We start from the raw sequence: 17,313 nt of genomic DNA, 5'->3' as shown, positions 1-17,313 counted from the left end.
GTTTGCGAGTTTTATTTTCATTATATGGAATTTTATGCCTTTCGATTTTATTTATTTTTACGTGTTTTTACTTTGATTTTCACTAAAAATTCATAACTCAAAAACCAAAAGTCGTTGAGCAAAACGGTTTGTTCCAGTGAATTTAGCAGCTCATTTTGCGTATTATACCAGCTTTTTTACAACAATAGCTTACTTGACAACATTTAAAAAAAATATATTTTAAATAAAAAAATGGTGGATGCGCCAAGTTATTTATTAAAAAATTCATAACGCAAAACCTAAAATTCGTAGAGCAAAACGGTTTGTTCCATTGAATTCAGCGGCTCAGCTTCTGTATTATACCAGCTTTTCACGAACTTTAAAAAATTGATTTTTTTTGCTTAAATTTTTAATGGTCAAGGAAGGCACATAAAAATGAAAAACATATACCTACATATAAATGAAAAAAAAATTAACTCACACTAGCAAAGTTTTATGGGCTTTTCTATGCCTTTTCAACCTCCTGGAGTGGTTAAAAGTAGAAAAATTCGATTTTTAAAGTTAGAATTTGAATGGTCAGGGATAGTAGGATAGTCAGTGGCATTGTGTCCGAAATTAATTAAGTCAAAAAAAGGGAGAAATGATTTGTATTTATTGATGATATAAATAACACTTCCGATATTCAATAAAATGCCCCTTTTCTGTTGTTTACTCTCCGATAATTCCCCACTGCTGATGTAGGGGGAGTCCTAGTGCTGCCATGGGCAGTGTTGCCAGTGATTTACTAGGGAATTATCACTTCTTAATCCTTACTGTTCTGTGAGTGCTGCTCCTCTCACTCCCCTTGAGAGAATGTTTAAATTTTTTCTAAGATGATAAACTACATTTCAAGATGTTCATTTCGTCGTTTCCCCATTCCCGGTGACTCCCTTAGTCGTGTCAGCTCCCACAAGTTCTCCTTGCTGTGCCAATGCCCGTCCTATTTTCGGTTTGCAAAGTTAACCTCAAACTTGACGATAAGACAGGAGAATGTTAGTCGTCACAGTTCGTCTGACAGTGGGCCTCCCTCTAACAAACTGCCCCCGCTAATGGAATTTCCGAAAATAACGTGGCCTTCATTAATTAAGTCAATCAGAAATTTCATTTTGGCCACTTTCATCATAAAGCCGTATTTGGACCGAGACTTCAACTTGCCTGATTTCGTCGTCGGATCGAAAAAAGCTGTGGAGGTGCGTAGCCTTTGAATGGTACGCTTTTTTGACCAAGTTTCTTTGCTAATGTACAAAATTGTAATTGTATTGTAGGTGGTGTCTAAAAAGATTGCAGAAGGGAACGTTAAGGCTTTGGATGGGCTAGTGACAGAGGATATCTTGCCGGCCTTGCAGAGGGCAGTGACTCTCATGTCGCTGTCTCAAAGGGAGCAAATTGCCGTTGAAGTTGAGGACATTTATTTCAGTTTTCCGTACCAGGTGCGTTCGCTTTTTTATTAATAATAATTGGTGTATAAAATGTTCGTTTTTTGTAGATAGGAGTGATGTTTAACGAAGATAATGATCAAAAAAGATTTGTGGAAATTACAATGGTCTTTCATGCGCTTAAAGGATTGGCGTTGATGAAGTCACGTGGGGAAGAACCGCCCCTGAATATGGGCATGATGCCCGAATACCAGCATCGAATTTCCATTTGTAATTATCGGTTCATTAAGGAATTCACCAAAGGAGTTGATAGTGACTGGACCATTAATTTACTGAATCATTTTAAACCAATTGATGAAATGCAGGAATAAATAAACAATACTTAGTTAAATGCTCTTTTTTTATTACCACCACCATGAAAATGTCTAAAAAAAACTCAAGTAGCTCTCTCTAGAGCAAAAAAAGTCAATAGATTCCGGCTACTCGGAACATTTATCAAGCAATAACTCCGGAACGATTAGAGATAACCCTTTGAAGTGTACTACCCTTGGAAAACTCATTTAATTACCTATCTTTTCCAAAAAAGAATATTGTTCTCTGATCAATAGTTTCCGAGAAAATTTCAAATAAAAGGAAATATAGGTAAAATTGTAAAAAATTCATAACTATTTGGAATTTGGCGATTTTCTTGTCGGCAATCGATTTCCCGGATCATTTTAGATAGGTTTAGACCAAAATATTCAAAATTATGCATAGTTTTCGTCCGCTGCCCCAAAATTTCGATTTTTTAAAAAAAGTTAAGTTATGCATCAGCGGTACCCGTGGGTATGGTTGGTTGCTCACCTGCCCCGTGAAATAAAAACTGGTGTTTTGGCTTAACAAATTCGATAGTTTTAAAATAATGACGTAAACGGATTAAATAAATAGATAAACCAAATAAACAAAAATAAGCCAATGTTATTCGAGTACCGTATCGTGAATTTAGTAACATCGGAATTTGCTCGAAACGAACCGGTGGCTGCACTGTCACTCCATGTCTGCCAGTGCGCTTATTATTATTTATTATTGTGTTTTGTTTACGGCTGAATTGAAATAAGTTCCGTAAAAGTCGTTAACCGAGGTCGCCCAGTGACATTGTCGCAGTGTCCAGCACCTCCGCCGCCGCAGATGTGTCCCAGCTCCTCCACAACGGCAACAATGACAGGTCGGTCGAGGTCGACGACGTTTCCGTAACGTCTTGCAAATAACGATGTTGTGGTGATCGCCAGTGGCCCCAGAGCAGTCGGAAAACGGTCGAACAATCGAAAAAGCCGCTCCAAGATATCGACTAACGCGACCCTGAAACGCGCCGCGCAGTGTAGTGAGCAAATGTTTAGCAATCATGGCGAATCCGAGGAAGTTCAGCGAGAAAATAGCCCTCCATACCCACCGTCAGGCGGAGGAAACGGCCCGTTTCGAGCAGATTATGAAAGAGGTGTCCGACGCGACGGCCAGGGTACGTAATTACCGCCTATAACCTCCTTGCCCCACGCCGTAAACAACGGCGGTGTGCCCCCGGGTGCTGGGGACTGATAACAGTGTGCTGTGCGGAAACAATCGATACACTTTTTGACAGAAACAATGCTGTTTTCAGGTTAGCCGAGGAATCAATGTTTACAGCTGTTTTTACTTTTTACGACGCTTAATCGAAACGTACGCAGATAACGAATTGCTGTAAACAGCCAATTATACAAATTAAATCACTGATTTATTACACTTTATTTATTTATTTTTGTTTGATAGTCGAGGGGACTGTCACGAGTTTTGCGAATCTACCTGCGATTTCGACAAATTGGACTCATTCATTATCGTTTCATGGCTTTTTTGTTATTGATAATCTTGCCGCGTTGCAGTATTTTTACTGGGAGATACCGTGTGATCAAATAAATGGGTCATCTTTGGCGGCTTTGGATTCATTCATGAAAACTGTCATTCTTTCAACTGTTTGATATATTCAATGGACACCTGATGGCATTCATTCCTCTTAATTTTTTTTCTACAATTCCTTATAATTGAAGTTAATTATTTCATTAACGTTAGGTCCTGGCTAAAAATATTAATTCTTGTATTCCGGGAATTCCGAAAAATCACTGAATTGAGTTCAAACTTCATTAATTTTCGATTTTTTTCTGCTGGAAACAGTTTTTTTCTAAAAAAAAAACAGTTAAAACTGGCTGAAAAATCATCAAAATAAATCGACATTTATGGTATTTTAGCTTCAGCCGATCATACGATTTGGTTCATTATTTAACCAGATATTTATTTATTTTGCAATATAACTTTATATATAAAAAAGTTTCTCTTTTTGTTCATAATAATTGTGGTTTTATGTCCTATTTTGTTATTAACACATTTTTTTCTTATTTGTCGGTATATGCTGTTTTAAAACTGTAAATATATTGATTTTTTATCCTTTTCTTCTATATTTTAAGTAGAAATAAAAATAAAATAATAATAAAAATCAAATTTTATTCACTCCACCAAAAAAAAGTGTGTGAAATGACCAATTTCGAGGTGTGTAGTTCATTTTTTTTCATCAAATTACTGATTTTGTTAAGCATTTTTGATCAGACCTCAGACATTTTTGGCAAAATTTGTGAGATTTTTTATGTTTTATCGAACTAAACTACCAAAAGATACGAAAATGTAAAGTTTTATTTAAAACGAGTTAAATTGAGCTAAATAATTAATGATTTATGGGTATCTCTTCGGGATCGATCGATTTGGAATATTGGCATTGATTTGTGGAACAATTTATACGTTTTATACACTTTGTAGTTAAAATTGACAACACAATGGAATTATTTATGGGTTAACGACGTCTTTTTAGATATTTACAACGAGTGGCAAACTCACGTAAAAAGTAATAAATCATTTCTCTATTATTAATTACTTGTAATAATTAATACGTGTCGATTGTTAAACATGCTTGTGTTTTGATAAGAAATAACAACGTAATTTGCAAAATATTTTTTGTGCGAATGCATTACAAAATAAATTGTGCGTTTGATTGAAAATCAATAAATTCGGGATGTGGTGCTGTGCGGTTTTGGTTTTATTTTAGACAACAGTTATTTCCATTTTATTTTTCTGAATTTGTTTACAAACATGAGTTCAATTGCAAAACACGTATTGTTTCGATTTATACTTTTTTTCGTTTACTATTTTCTCTTATATATTTTTGCGGTAATTGTGGTTCGTAAGTAATTTAGAGTGCATTTGCAGATTTGGAACCACGTGTCTACTGTAACCTGTGATAACCTTTTTTTTATTTTATATTAATTTAGCTTAAAACAAAAAGAAATTTTATCATCCATATTCTCATTTAAACGTTTGAATTTCTTATTTTTACTAGATTTTGTGCAGTAGGTAATTTTGCGATAATAAATAAGTGGAGTGGTTTGTCATTGATGATAAATTAAAGATAAAAAGTAGACAATTTAGATATCGAGTGATGTGGCCAATTGAACTCTAGATTGTTATTTTTTTGGTCATGTGGAATTGAATTTAAAGAGAGGAAGTATCGCACATCCGTGTGAATCATAGTAAAATTATTATCATTACATTAGTATTTCATCAATTTAATACCACATCCTGTATATTGTCTTGGGTAGTTTTGGATCTTCAGGCAGAATTGTCAGTTTATATGTTTTCATTAATTTAAATATGTACAACAAATAATCGTGTTACTCATATTTTCATAATGTAAGACTAAATAAATCAAAAGTACATAAAAATAAATATACTTTCTGTGGTTGCAACTACAGTAAATAAATCGTAATTATTATTTAGAGATCAACTCACGTGGCGTTTTTTTATTTACTTAATTGGATTACGCTTATCACATGGATGGTTTACCAAAGCTTAATAAAACTTTGAGATTCTTATAACGTACAACGCGATTATCATCAGTCAATAAAGATGCAATTATAGGATTTGAATTTATTCAATGACATTGAAAGTCAGTTTTCTGTTCACGTTTACGGTGACATATCTGCCATAATTAATATTATTGTAACCGGGAATGGAACATAATTTTTTGCCTAATTGATAATAAATTACAGCATCAAGCATGTTACGGTAGGTTTTGACGAAATAAAAATCGAACCAATTTGAATTTATAAAACAGGTCATGGTCATAAAATTTTGCATTTACGTTAGTGTTTGGAAAGATTTAAAAAATATGTCATAATCTGTCATTGTCACTGTCAGTTTTATGTCGGTTTTACTCACAATAAAATATCGATGATAAGCTCTACTTTTTGATCTTGACCTAGTTTGTATCTACATTTGATTATTACTTTACCGAAGTAATTAAATAAATTAGCAACACCAATTTTTTTTCGAAAAAATATGCGAGATACAATGGTTTGTTACCCACAGTACGAGGCGTAGGCGAGCGTTTAACAAACACTTTGTTCATGTATTCATGCGATATAAAGGGTAAACTTGTAATAATGTTTTGTCAACATAAGCTCTGTTATCGGATTTATACGATCATGAATTACCGAACCGAGTGCGATTATGAGTCATTACGTTAATACACGCTTTAGATTACAGTTATTTATGTATGAAAAAATTGAGAATAATAAGTTGAAATAGCTACAAATTGTTATGTTTCATTTCTTGTCCACATCTGGCCTCGTATCTCAAACTCAAGTTTTAAGCAAAATTATCTGGATTTTTATTTCGTAATTGTAATTATTTTGGATTTGTCTTAAAATTTAAATAGCTTGTAGTGATAGTGAGGTGCTTTCAGGTGGCGCCTGAAAGAAGTTCGTCTAAAAACACTCTTCGCATCAACACCCAAACATTGGGCACATTTCGGGGCGGTTCTCTCCCTAATGTATCCGCGGGTGTTTCTGCTGTCAAGTCTGCTTCCCATAATACAGAATCGACAAAGGTGATTTTTCACCCTAGTTGTTTTCAGTATTGTAGTTATTGTGGAATGCACTTTTTTTTTTATTTCGTTGGTATTATCTTTTAAATTGTAAAAGAAAGCCCACTTTATTGTAGCTTCTTGCATGCTCTGATTTATGTGCTTTGTGTAAAAACTTGTGATTGTGATTGAATTTAATTACTTTTGAAGTACTACTCCAAGGTACACGTTTCATGAATTTTTTCCACTTAGTTTCAACGTCATGATCAAGTGTTTTAAATTGACGATAAACCTAAAATTTGTACCAAGCTTCCCTTGTTTTGAATCACCAACAATTTTTTTTATTTTGTCATTTTCTGATTAAATAATTGTACTTTTTCCGCTTTGTGTGTCGTGTTATAACGGATGGGATACTTTTGGGAGGGAAGGAAAAATATGTGAATGTGTTAATAAATTTTCTACTTTAAAAAGTGTTTTTAGATTTTCCGTTTATCCAATTCTTACGAGGACGATTAATAAAAGTTTTCGAAATTCCTTTTAGTTTTCGACTACTCTACATCACGATTTTTTGCTCAAAATCTTCATATTGGGCTCAGAACGCGACTTTTTTGTAAAAGAATACACTGGTATAAATATTATTGTACCATTAAAAAAAATAAATTTTGGATAACTTAAAAATTAAAAAGAATATTAATTTCATTCTTCAGATATGATCACATTTTTAACGGACTCCAAAATGTACTAATTATTTTTTTGGAAAAAAATTATTTAGGCACATAACATTATTAATCAGGTCCACTTAAACTGCGAGCCAAAACACTTGATCATGTGAGCCATAAGTGAAACAGATTTTTCCGAAATAATTGGCAATTCGTTTTCGCGTGCAGCGTATTGTAGCGGCATAAGAAATATCAACCATAAATCCGCTACCAAATGTTCCCAGTTCTCGTCTAGAATAATAAATAATGATATCATCCCGTAGTTTTCAGGGACATAGAATTTTCTTTGTTTTTTTTTGTTATTTAACTAATCGGTTGCTTTATTGGTTTCTCCAGGACGAAGCAACCAACGCAAACATGGTAAACTACCGACCTGGAAGCAGGGCACGTTCACAAGGTGGCCCCATGCGGAGGCCACACGACCGAAGACTAGACACATCACCCTATTCCAGTAATTCTTTTCTAAGTCCACCACACGACACGAGTTGGAGACGTACACATAGCGATTCGGCTCTACATCAAAGCGCCATGCAGGTGAGTGTGCCACTCGGCTCTCGCCTCGTCACAAAAACCTGTCCACAGGACATGAATTCGGAGCGAAACGACGGCTGCAACAGCCGCTGGATTATGCCAAATATGAACGGTCCTGAACGAAATGAAGGACGACCGAGGTCGAGTTGTGAAGTTCCTCGTGTACCTGGTATACAGTAAGAGATTACACCGAGTTTAGATTTTTTTGTGAGGGATTATTTCAGTATTTATCCTTCGGCACATGTGCCTGGAGCGGTGCAAATACCGATCAGTGGTAATAACACGGGTTCGTTGCCCGACTTGACTAATGTGAATTTTTCGTCGCCGATCCGAGTACCCTTAGATCAAGACGCAGACCAAGGAAGTTCCCCGTATAGCTCTGTAGGTATCGCAGTTGGCGCGCTGTATGTACTTAGTGTCATTTCCGGTAGTTGAGATTCATAGTTAGTATTATTCACTTGCTTATTTACAGAGTCCTGTAAATACAAGTCCATCTACATTATCTCCCACAAGTATACCTCAAGGAGTACGACAAGGTCGTTTTCATTTTACACATGTATCACATGCACACTCGGTATGTCCAGTGCTAGATTTTTTTGCGCTTTTTTTTCGCATGTTTTTGTGTGATTTATGTTTGCATGGTTTTTGTAATTTTGTTGCAGAATCATTTATCAGTTCCTAGGTATCCGAATCATCCAAGTAAGGTAAGTGTAGAAGTTGTGCTTAATTATTTTTGCTTTTTTACAATTTTTTGTTGTTGAAATAATTATCTTAGTTTTGTTTATTGCGCATAGTTAGGTGTGTCGAATGGGGAAGTCATTCCTAATGTGTTGTAAAAAATTAAATAAAAAATTATGATATAATCAAGCTTTCGAGGTCAGAATCATATTTTACAAGATAATTTGTGTACTGTGATGAATTTTAATTTTAAATTAAAGTTAAATATGAATTAATTAAAAATTTAAAAACTTTGTTTAATTAACATCGACACAGACTGAACAATAAAGCAAACTTTTGTTGTATTTTGTCTTTTGTCGTAATCGATTATTGGACACGATAAAACGTTGGTAATATTAACTCTTTTTCATCAAACTTCATAACGTTATGCATTAGTCTCGTTACTAATGATAGGCATAGTAGCGGAAGGATTTTTTGAACTAAAAACAAAAAATTCCTTAAATTATACACAAAATGACGTCAATTTAGTCTCTCCGGACGTTTTTCCCTAAAGCCACGGGCAATTATTTAGCGTTTTTTTTTTAAAAAAGAAGCCGAAGAAAAATCGATAAGTTAGATCGGGAATCGTTTACATTCTGTCTTTTTTGAGAATATAAGCACGTATTTAGCTTTAAAGCTTAAAAATTAAGTTAATTTTACAAGATTTTGCAAAAGTAAATTACAAAATTAGAAAATAAAATAAATAAATAAAATAAAAAAATCATAACTAAAAAACTATTGGGAATTTGGAGATTCTCTCCATACTAATCGATTTCTCGGATCATTTTACATAGGATTACATCAAAATAATTGTACTTTTTCGAATAGATTTGCTGTAATTGAGAAAATAAACAAATTAAAAAAATATGTAAACACTTCCCCACAGAATATTTAGTGTATATGTTCGTTAAAAAATCAAGGAATTTAATTATTGAATACTTTGATTTGATTTTGGAAAGAATAAAAAAAGCAATAATTGTGCCCCATTTATGTTTTGTTGCTGAGTGAAATGAAATTTTCAGAATGTGCCGGTGAATAGCAAAAGTATAGCTGGCTTAGTAGACGGAACAGACCTGACCCAATTGACCGGAATGCAGGGAATGTATCAGCAGCAGTGTCCGCCTACATCGCCCTCTCCAACGGTACTATTACCAATTTATTGAAAGTGGTTACAATTTAGCGTCTTTTAGTTACCACAAGCGTCCGGTTATCGAAGTCCTAGACCCAGTCCCCAATCGTCACCTAGTTTAGGAGGACGACATTCGGCTCCTTGTAGTCCTGGAGCTCCTAGTCCACTGCCGAACGATTATAATAATATATTCAATCAACACCAAGCGACTCAGTTTCAGCAACACTTCGAGCAGTTATCGATGGTGAGTGCAAATTTATCAACCGTTTGTTGCATTTTCATCATTGATGGCCATTTCTTTTTCAAATAACAAACAGGACGTTACGATTAGATTAAAAATAAATTAGAAAAGGTAGTAACGAAATTGAAACACGGTTTATTGTTTTTGTTTGACTGCATTGTGCGTAATGTTTTAACACATTGTTATATTGTCGTGTGCTCGCAGGGAGTGGTAAGTCATGTTTGTTATACGATGTCACAGATCATAACATGAACATCAAAATGTGTCATACACTTCATACATTCTATGTAAGCAGTACTGAATAGAGTCCATCTTTATTTAGGTAAACTTAGATTAGAATGATCGAAGGATGAGCAGGAGTTAAATGTCTGTTGTGCTGTTTAATAGAAACGTTCGATGAGTTTATAAAATAATAGCAAAAATTGCTTGGCATGTTAATAATACGCATTTTGTCAGGATTGGGCGCAGCTGGTGGCTAGCCTATTGGAGTCAGGCTGCACCTGGAGCGCACAATTGCAGGTGACTAACATTACTATCAAAATTTTCTTCGGTTATTTCGTTATCTTATTACTGACATTTTCTGCTCGATGTCGCTTCTTTATCAATTTTATCGTTTTGTTTCAACGGTCTTGCATCCATCAGGGCCGTTTTAAGGAGCTAGTTTACAGTGCTTAGGTTTTGTTGTGTACTTATTTTTCTTAGAAGGTTTAACAGAGTTTCATTAAACAGCTCAACTTTTTCCAGCATGATGCTTAGTTTTTTGTGTTTGGATACGTGTTCCAATATTTGAGACAGATAATATTGGAATGGGGGATAGATGCTTTCAAATTCAAATTTCAAATCAACTGCGAGCAAAAAAAATTTTTTCTCGCAGTGGTATTGTGTTGTTAAGCATGAACTATACATTTTTATTTATATTTTCATTATCATTATACTTATTATTGTCAGTGTTGATATTATTTTATTACATGCAATAGCTAGATATAACTACACTCAAAGAACAGCTGATTATGGTGCAAATGAGTCATACGGTACTGTAACATTTATTTTAGTATTAAACTGAATTAATTTTTCTTTTTATGTTTAAGAAGATTAAGTTAAAGTAAAATACGCAAGAAGGTAATGAGTAACTCGCACATACGTATTGCGAAAAATTACGCAAAGTTGCAAAAAAGCAAGGAATAATTTTCGTTTTTCAAAATTTGATTACGTTTTTATTCTAAAATCAAAATTGTAATACTAGGACAAGAAACATTTAGTTTACAAGTATGTACATAATTTTTTGCCTATAAAAAAATATTAAAAGGAAAACACCTTTGTAGTTAGTTAGTTTGAAAATTGTGTAATTTTTGCCTTTTTCAAGGTATATGATTACAGCACTGAATTATCGGCGAAAATTGCAAAAATTACGAACGTTTTCACTTAAAATTTTACAAAAATAGAGCAATTTCTCCGCATTTTTCATTGTTTAAGCACATTTATGATATAAAAATTAGATCGAAAACTACATTATTTTATTTTTTTGTTTTTAATTAACACGTTTTTTTATAGAAAGACCATTATTACGCGAAATCTAATAAAAAAATGAGCCGAAAAATCGCTGAATTTGTGCTATTTTTATCGTTTAAGGACGTTTTTTTAGTCAGACACTTAACAATTTTGTAAAATTTAGACAAAACTTGCCCAAAAATCATGGAATTGGATACAAAATTGTAATTTTTTTTTAGGAATACGTTAGAAACTCACGTTTTTCGCGAGATTTTGTAAAAATTATTTTCAAAATAGAGCATTTTTTGCGTTTTTATGAAACCGGAGTGGAAAATCTGTAAAATAGCTCGAAAGTTGCATTATTTTAGGTATAGTTTAGGCGTTTTAACAACATATTGTTCTTCCATAAATGCAATAATTTATGAAATTTATTAAAAAATGAGACGAAAAATAACCAGAACTCAGCTAGGACTTGTATATTTTTGCCAATCTTTACAATTAGTGCATGTTTTTGAGCCATATACTCAATTATTTCCCGAAATTTAGTTAAAAATGAGCCGAAAAATCACCGAATTAGTTCGACAATGGTATTATTTTTATGTTTTAGTACATTTTTCACTCAGATATTCAATACTTTCGTGAATTTTTTTCAAATCTCTCAAAAAATCGTCGAATTGCGTAGAAAATGATAGAAAAAAGAGCTTTTAAACACCTTAGGACCCAAGTTTCACCTCTTTTAAGCTTTATAGTACATTGTTCATCCAGGAATTTAATAATTTTGAGGAATTTCATAAAAAATAATTTGGAAAACCATCAACTTGTGTCAAAAATGTTTTTTATGGTCTTATAAATTTTATTTTGATCTTCCAACTTTTTAAATAATTAAATTAATTCCGGCAGTTTGTGACTGTTTTATTTTTGTTTAATTTCTCTCAAAATACCTTGACCAGATTTTTCAGCTGCTCTTTGAGTCGAAATCTGACCATACGAAATGTGTAGCTTTATACATAGCCAGCGTTTAGAAATCGTGTATCAATTCGGTGACATAATTTTTGTGTTATCAGTTGGACCCACCTGTTAGTAGCGTATCGTATGTAGACCAATCACCCGGTCAGTTAACAGCAACGCATGCCCAAACTGTGCCAGAAGTGTCAACAGTGGGCAGCATAGAACTGACATCCGATCCAGGATATTACAGCACATCACCCTCCCAACTCGTTTATCCGCCAAGTTTGCACACAACACCGAATACTCCAACCAGTATACCCGATATTATACTAACTGGTAAGTTCCCCAAGTTGTCCTAGTCGTTTGTAAAAGCAATTGGGAACAGATTTTTCATCGGCAACTGACGATATATCGCGACAAGACTTGACCAAGCAACTGGAGAACGACTTCTTCTCGGAGGAGACGCTGCGAGAGAGTCTCGAACCGCTGAACTTTGACGAACTTCAAATGCTGACCGATCCCAGCATGAACTTCATATCGGACGGAGTGGAGGACGGCTTTAGACTGCATCGATCATAACAGTGGTATGTGTCACACACTTAATTTAGCGCCCAATAAGAGCGGAATTTCAGAAATTCACTGCCAAAAATCAGTGGGTTTGTCAAAAGACAGCATTTCACAAAAATTGAATTTATTAAGTGTGATTGTTAGATTAGTGTTTCCCAGCCAAGCTGAAGGTGCGACGGTTTATTAATAATTCATTTTTATAGTAGAAAAATTGATATTGCAATTATTTCGAAAAAAAGTTGAACATTTTTACGAAAGACTGAAAAAACAGTGTAGACTGTTTTAACGAATTTTTGGAATACACTTAAATTTTTCGTTTCGATTTTTTTACGTTAGGATAGGAATAAATAAAGCACAAGTTTTATAATGAAGACCTCGGCAATGTTTTTTACATAACTACATAAAACTGTACTAGGACTAGATGCATAGGTGTTTGTACAAAATATTCGATAAGTTAGTTTTTTTACTAAACGTAATTATTTTAAAAAGGTGATTTCGTTATTACGGGGCAAACCGCTGACCATAAAATAAATTTACACCTAAATTAAAGTTAAAAAATTTGGTTTAATCATTTGTAATAATTATTCTTATTGTAAAAATATTTTTGATGGTTTTTGGGCTTCATTCAATAAAGAATTAAAAAAACACTGATAATACTTAATGCATATCAGTAGACACAAGTATTTTGGGTTTCAGAAAAAAAGCAAAAAATTAAAATTGTGGAACCGATATTTGTCTTGCAATTTTAAAAACTTTATGTGAATAAAAAGTTTGTCAGTGATTTACCCCGTTATTAATTTTGATTGTGGGGAGTCATCGTTTTAAAATATTGTGGGTAGCCAATTACGTTTCAGCTTACTTTTAAGAGTGACATTAGTGCAATATAGGTTTTTTAATTATAATTTTATACTTTACGTTGAGAATACATGTTGAGTACTTTAAATTTTTATATTGTTTGTTCTGGACTGTATAGCTATAGAAGCGCACAAGTTAGTCTAAAGCGAACCTGTTTTTATATTGTCCATGCAGTTTACTTAAATTTGGTAATTGTCAACAATGTGAGTCATTAAAATAGTGGACAATGTAAGAATTGGGAGTAATCCGTATCATACATACACATATTCAAGTGGCTCTCTCTCCCTTCAATATTAAAGGAACCGACAGTTTTTATTAAAGAATCTCAAACTTTACAATGTTCTAAAGCAAATAATTATCTCTGTGAAATCCAGTTGTTCTAGAGTAGTATTTGTGAGGTGTGTAGAGTGTGGTGCTATTTAGTCGCGATATGGAATGTTGTATTTTCACATATCACGACTCGAAGCTGGCTAATTCGTTTTGTGGAGAAACGACCCATATCCCAGCTGTGTTAAGTGTAGATACTTTTATCAAATCATCACACAAGTTGGAGGGATTGATGTTTTTTCGAGTCGACGTTGTGTTCATAGTCAATTATGTCAATTTTGTTGAATTTTCTTGGTCAAATTATTCAGTCTTTTCAGTGCTCAAGCGAGAGAGTTTTTGTACAGGTTATGGGAACGCTGACTACAGTTTCATGGAATAAAAGACACTTTTGTATATTTGCTTATGTTGTAGTCAAAGTGTGAAGATCAAACTAAGTGGACCTAAGTCATTTTTCTCTAGGTGATAGCTGACTGGTTTGTTCGATGTAGCAGATCGTTTCATTGTATATATTTTTTGAGTACTTGATATATCAATAGGTTTCTAAATGCTATATCGACTAAATCTCGTTTAATGGAGTAACCAGTTCATTACTTACCTTTATCTCATCTTTTGTACATATTAGCCATTAAATATCTGATAGATTTATATACATACTTTATTTTAGATTAAATCTTATTCAGACACAAACGTCAATTGTTGCATGCTTCGTTGTTATTTTTTTAAATTTTAAAAATATATTTCATGATTTGTAAACACTTGGGAGTTTTATTTCCATTCAACCAGAAACGTGCCATTTTTTCAGCGCTGTTGCAAACAGATCGAAAGGTCATACGTTATCAAATGTTTGTACGTATTTCAAAACTCACCGCTTTTTTTACTAAAACCGGAGTTTCTCCACTTTTTCAAACAATAAGGTGAGTGTCCTTTTTACTAACCTGATGCTTACCATTCATAATTATTTTTGGTAATTTAATCAAAAACAAGTCGGAAACTAACCGGAACTAGGTTAAAGTTCCGATCAATTATTTTGAGAGATTTGTTAAATAAATCAATAACAAAAAATGTAAGATGTTTACGTAACTGATTGCTGGAAAAGTGCGACCAAAGGCACTCGAACTTTATCCCAATAATAAATAATAATAGTTGATATATTTAATAAAAAATACATTAAAAAATACAACTCATTTCCGTTTGACACGCTTATACCTTGACAACTCCCCATCGTAACTTTTCGGCAACGCTCCAAAAAGATCTAAATCAGACATATCACTGAGCTGTTGTGGCCTATTACCCATACCTTGATCTTCATTAATCCTCCTCCTAAACCTCCTCCACCGATTTCCCCTCATCGGTACAAAGCGATTTTGCCTCTTCGCCCGATTATTGTAATAATAATCAGAAAAAAAACTGTCATAATCCCGCTTATTCCTGTCATACAACCCGTCATCATATTCCTGATCCGGACTGTAAACCTCCCGTTTTGCGACCGCTCCTTCGTTAAAATCCCCCAGCAATTCACCCCCTTCTTCACTTTTCTCCCGCTCGGCCTCCTCCTGCGGGCGAGCGTCGGAAGACCGCTCCAGTCTTTTCCCCCCATCGACTTGTCTCCGTTTCCTGACAAGCGGTTTAAGCTCATTGTCTGGATTCATGGCCGGGTTCACTTGGTCGGTTTCTTCGTTCATCAAAGTGTCGTACACTTGGCGCTTCTTCCTTTGGTAATCCTCCTCGTCGTCGTCTTCATCGTCTTGCTTCTTCCGCAAAGCTTCGATTTCCCGCTTCACTTCTTCCTTCAGCGAGTTGATTTTGTTCTGGATGTTGCGCTCGATCCTCGACTCGTAATCTTCCTCCTCTTCGGAGGATCGCTTATCATTCGTGATTTCGGAACTTGCCAAGGGTGACTTGTTCCCACTGACCATCAACTCGCCTGAGTCTTTCAGATTTTCGACAAGTTCGCTTTTTTGCCGTTTTCGGCGCTCGGACTCGTCACTTGACTCTCTCTTGTACACATTTGGATGGTTTTCAGTTTTGAGTTCGTTCCTTTGATTATTATCACTGGCAGGGTTGTGGTCGTAGGTTGTCTTACTGTTGGGGTTATTATTACAATTATCATCCCTTTTGTTCCGTTCGTTTTCTGCAACCAATTCTTCCTCGACCAACGAATCATCGCTGGCTTCACGCTTCACACCGTGGCTTTCTTCATCTTCAATGAGCCCCATATCGTCCAGGATATTCTTCAATTCTTCTTCAATTTTCTCGTTGTTGTGGGGGTTTGCGGAACGCAAGCGGCGAATTGTTGCTTTCAAATCCCTAACGTTTTTGTCATCGTAATTTCCTGCCAAAAAAAGAATTAATTTCATTGTTATTTAAAGCTGGGTGTTTACGTTTTTTCTCGAGTTTGTTCACAATTTTAAAATTTGTCAGGATGGAAGGGTAGGTTTCATCCAGCTCTTTGACTTCCCTTTTGTCAATATCTGCAAAACTGGGTACACTGTAAGGAACATCCTGAGCCTGACTAGCATCGAGATTAGCTGGACTTTGTTCCTTGATTGGTATAAAGCGGTAAGAGCGTTGATAAGGCTAGAAATTGTGATTGAATAAATAAATAAATTGATTTCTTTATTTATGGACAATACTTGTAATATACCAATTGGCATCTCATCTTTGTACACCACCCCAACTTGCCGCTTCTCCAGCGAGTTGACGGGCGATTCCTCTGCGGATCGTTTCGTGTCAAAGTCAAACGGCCGGTTTGCGAACTTCTCAACCCCTTCGAATCTTGAGCGAGGTTTGTAGAACTCGGCAAATGAGTTGGGGTTGCTCCGCTCATTGTTCAGGCCGACGTCGTTTGAGTCCACACAGTGTAATCTAGCGTGGGACGGGTTATTTGGCGAAAGTTGGAATTTAACTCACTTGTTGTCATCACTGAAACTTTTCTCGTCCTCGAAGGGTTTTGCAAGCGCTACAGTACTGAGTGTATATAGAATGAATGCCCCAATGCTGCTGACATAAATTCTTTCCATAATATGCAGTTGAGTACAAAAAAATAAATGCGACTGATGTCACATTGATGTAAAAATCAAAAAACGGCAACAAACGGAAATTTGTGCCATTTTCAGGGAACGTTTCCATGGACGTTTCGAAAAATAACCAAGGTGTTAAGAATCAACTTTTTTTGGATAGTCATTGCCTGGTGCTTGTATTTTTTTTGTTATTGCAAATTTTCATATTTTTTAGTTTAACTAACGCTGAAAAAAGGTAAATTTACGAAAAAAAAACAGAATTGAGTCAGTTTAACCTATTTTTTTTTAATAATAAACAGGCTTTCGTCTGTTGAATAGCTTCTACATGTCGACCGATTTTTTAAAGAAAAACGTGTCTACAGAGTGTCCGTTTTTCGAGCTCCACCATGGAGATCCCAGTTATTTAATGAGAAAAGCCAAAATTTTGTAATTTTCGTTTTTATTTTTTCAAACGAAAAC

At 34.6% G+C, this 17,313-nt stretch overlaps 3 protein-coding genes across 10 annotated transcripts; 2 read left to right on the top strand and 1 right to left on the bottom strand.

The window, feature by feature from the left end:
* The first annotated feature begins 749 nt into the window (after positions 1-749).
* LOC657974 (uncharacterized protein) lies at positions 750-1,785 on the top strand. The gene is made up of 3 exons (XM_964394.4): positions 750-1,208; positions 1,284-1,448; positions 1,505-1,785. The coding sequence occupies exons 1-3, from the start codon at positions 852-854 to the stop codon at positions 1,763-1,765; spliced, it is 783 nt and encodes a 260-aa protein (XP_969487.1). The 5' UTR covers positions 750-851; the 3' UTR covers positions 1,766-1,785.
* Positions 1,786-2,337: 552 nt separating this feature from the next.
* Positions 2,338-14,589, top strand: Crtc (CREB-regulated transcription coactivator). Of its 7 annotated transcripts, XM_064355855.1 has the most exons (13): positions 2,339-2,889; positions 6,193-6,336; positions 7,368-7,565; positions 7,614-7,738; positions 7,787-7,943; positions 8,035-8,136; positions 8,225-8,266; positions 9,302-9,421; positions 9,470-9,652; positions 10,106-10,168; positions 12,202-12,421; positions 12,471-12,669; positions 12,718-14,589. In XM_064355855.1, the coding sequence occupies exons 1-12, from the start codon at positions 2,776-2,778 to the stop codon at positions 12,662-12,664; spliced, it is 1,662 nt and encodes a 553-aa protein (XP_064211925.1). In that variant the 5' UTR covers positions 2,339-2,775; the 3' UTR covers positions 12,665-12,669; positions 12,718-14,589. The 7 variants fall into 7 exon arrangements, with proteins under 7 accessions (XP_064211928.1, XP_064211926.1, XP_015836726.1 ...); XM_064355858.1 differs by lacking the exon at positions 8,035-8,136 and having other exon boundaries at positions 2,338-2,889; XM_064355856.1 differs by lacking the exon at positions 8,225-8,266 and having other exon boundaries at positions 2,338-2,889.
* A 382-nt stretch (positions 14,590-14,971) lies between these two features.
* LOC103313537 (protein MFAP1 homolog) lies at positions 14,972-16,956 on the bottom strand. 2 transcript variants are annotated; one of them, XM_008197021.3, is made up of 5 exons: positions 16,745-16,955; positions 16,468-16,699; positions 16,216-16,411; positions 15,132-16,166; positions 14,972-15,086 (listed from the first exon to the last, which is right to left on the bottom strand). In XM_008197021.3, exons 1-5 carry the CDS (start codon positions 16,852-16,854, stop codon positions 15,016-15,018), a joined length of 1,644 nt encoding a protein of 547 aa, XP_008195243.1. In that variant the 5' UTR covers positions 16,855-16,955; the 3' UTR covers positions 14,972-15,015. The 2 variants fall into 2 exon arrangements, with proteins under 2 accessions (XP_008195243.1, XP_015836762.1); XM_015981276.2 differs by having other exon boundaries at positions 14,972-16,166; positions 16,745-16,956.
* Between the last annotated feature and the right edge of the window lie 357 nt (positions 16,957-17,313).

Source organism: Tribolium castaneum, chromosome 3 (assembly GCF_031307605.1).
Source record: "Tribolium castaneum strain GA2 chromosome 3, icTriCast1.1, whole genome shotgun sequence".
NCBI classification, from domain to species: Eukaryota; Metazoa; Arthropoda; class Insecta; order Coleoptera; family Tenebrionidae; genus Tribolium; species Tribolium castaneum.
The sequence above is the reverse complement of the archived record's forward strand: the minus strand, read 5'-3'. Positions and strand labels throughout refer to the sequence as shown.

Coding starts and splice junctions, on each gene's coding strand:
- LOC657974 (XM_964394.4), top strand. CDS start 852: ATGATAAACTACATTTCAAGATGTTCATTTCGTCGTTTCCCCATTCCC. Junction 1,209..1,283: donor GATCGAAAAAAGCTGTGGAG/GTGCGTAGCCTT, acceptor ATTGTATTGTAG/GTGGTGTCTAAAAAGATTGC. Junction 1,449..1,504: donor ATTTCAGTTTTCCGTACCAG/GTGCGTTCGCTT, acceptor CGTTTTTTGTAG/ATAGGAGTGATGTTTAACGA.
- Crtc (XM_015981240.2), top strand. CDS start 2,776: ATGGCGAATCCGAGGAAGTTCAGCGAGAAAATAGCCCTCCATACCCAC. Junction 6,337..7,367: donor ATAATACAGAATCGACAAAG/GTGATTTTTCAC, acceptor TGGTTTCTCCAG/GACGAAGCAACCAACGCAAA. Junction 7,566..7,613: donor TACATCAAAGCGCCATGCAG/GTGAGTGTGCCA, acceptor ACCTGTCCACAG/GACATGAATTCGGAGCGAAA.
- LOC103313537 (XM_015981276.2), bottom strand. CDS start 16,854: ATGGAAAGAATTTATGTCAGCAGCATTGGGGCATTCATTCTATATACA. Junction 16,700..16,744: donor AGTTTCAGTGATGACAACAA/GTGAGTTAAATT, acceptor GTCCCACGCTAG/ATTACACTGTGTGGACTCAA. Junction 16,412..16,467: donor TGCCAATTGGTATATTACAA/GTATTGTCCATA, acceptor CACAATTTCTAG/CCTTATCAACGCTCTTACCG.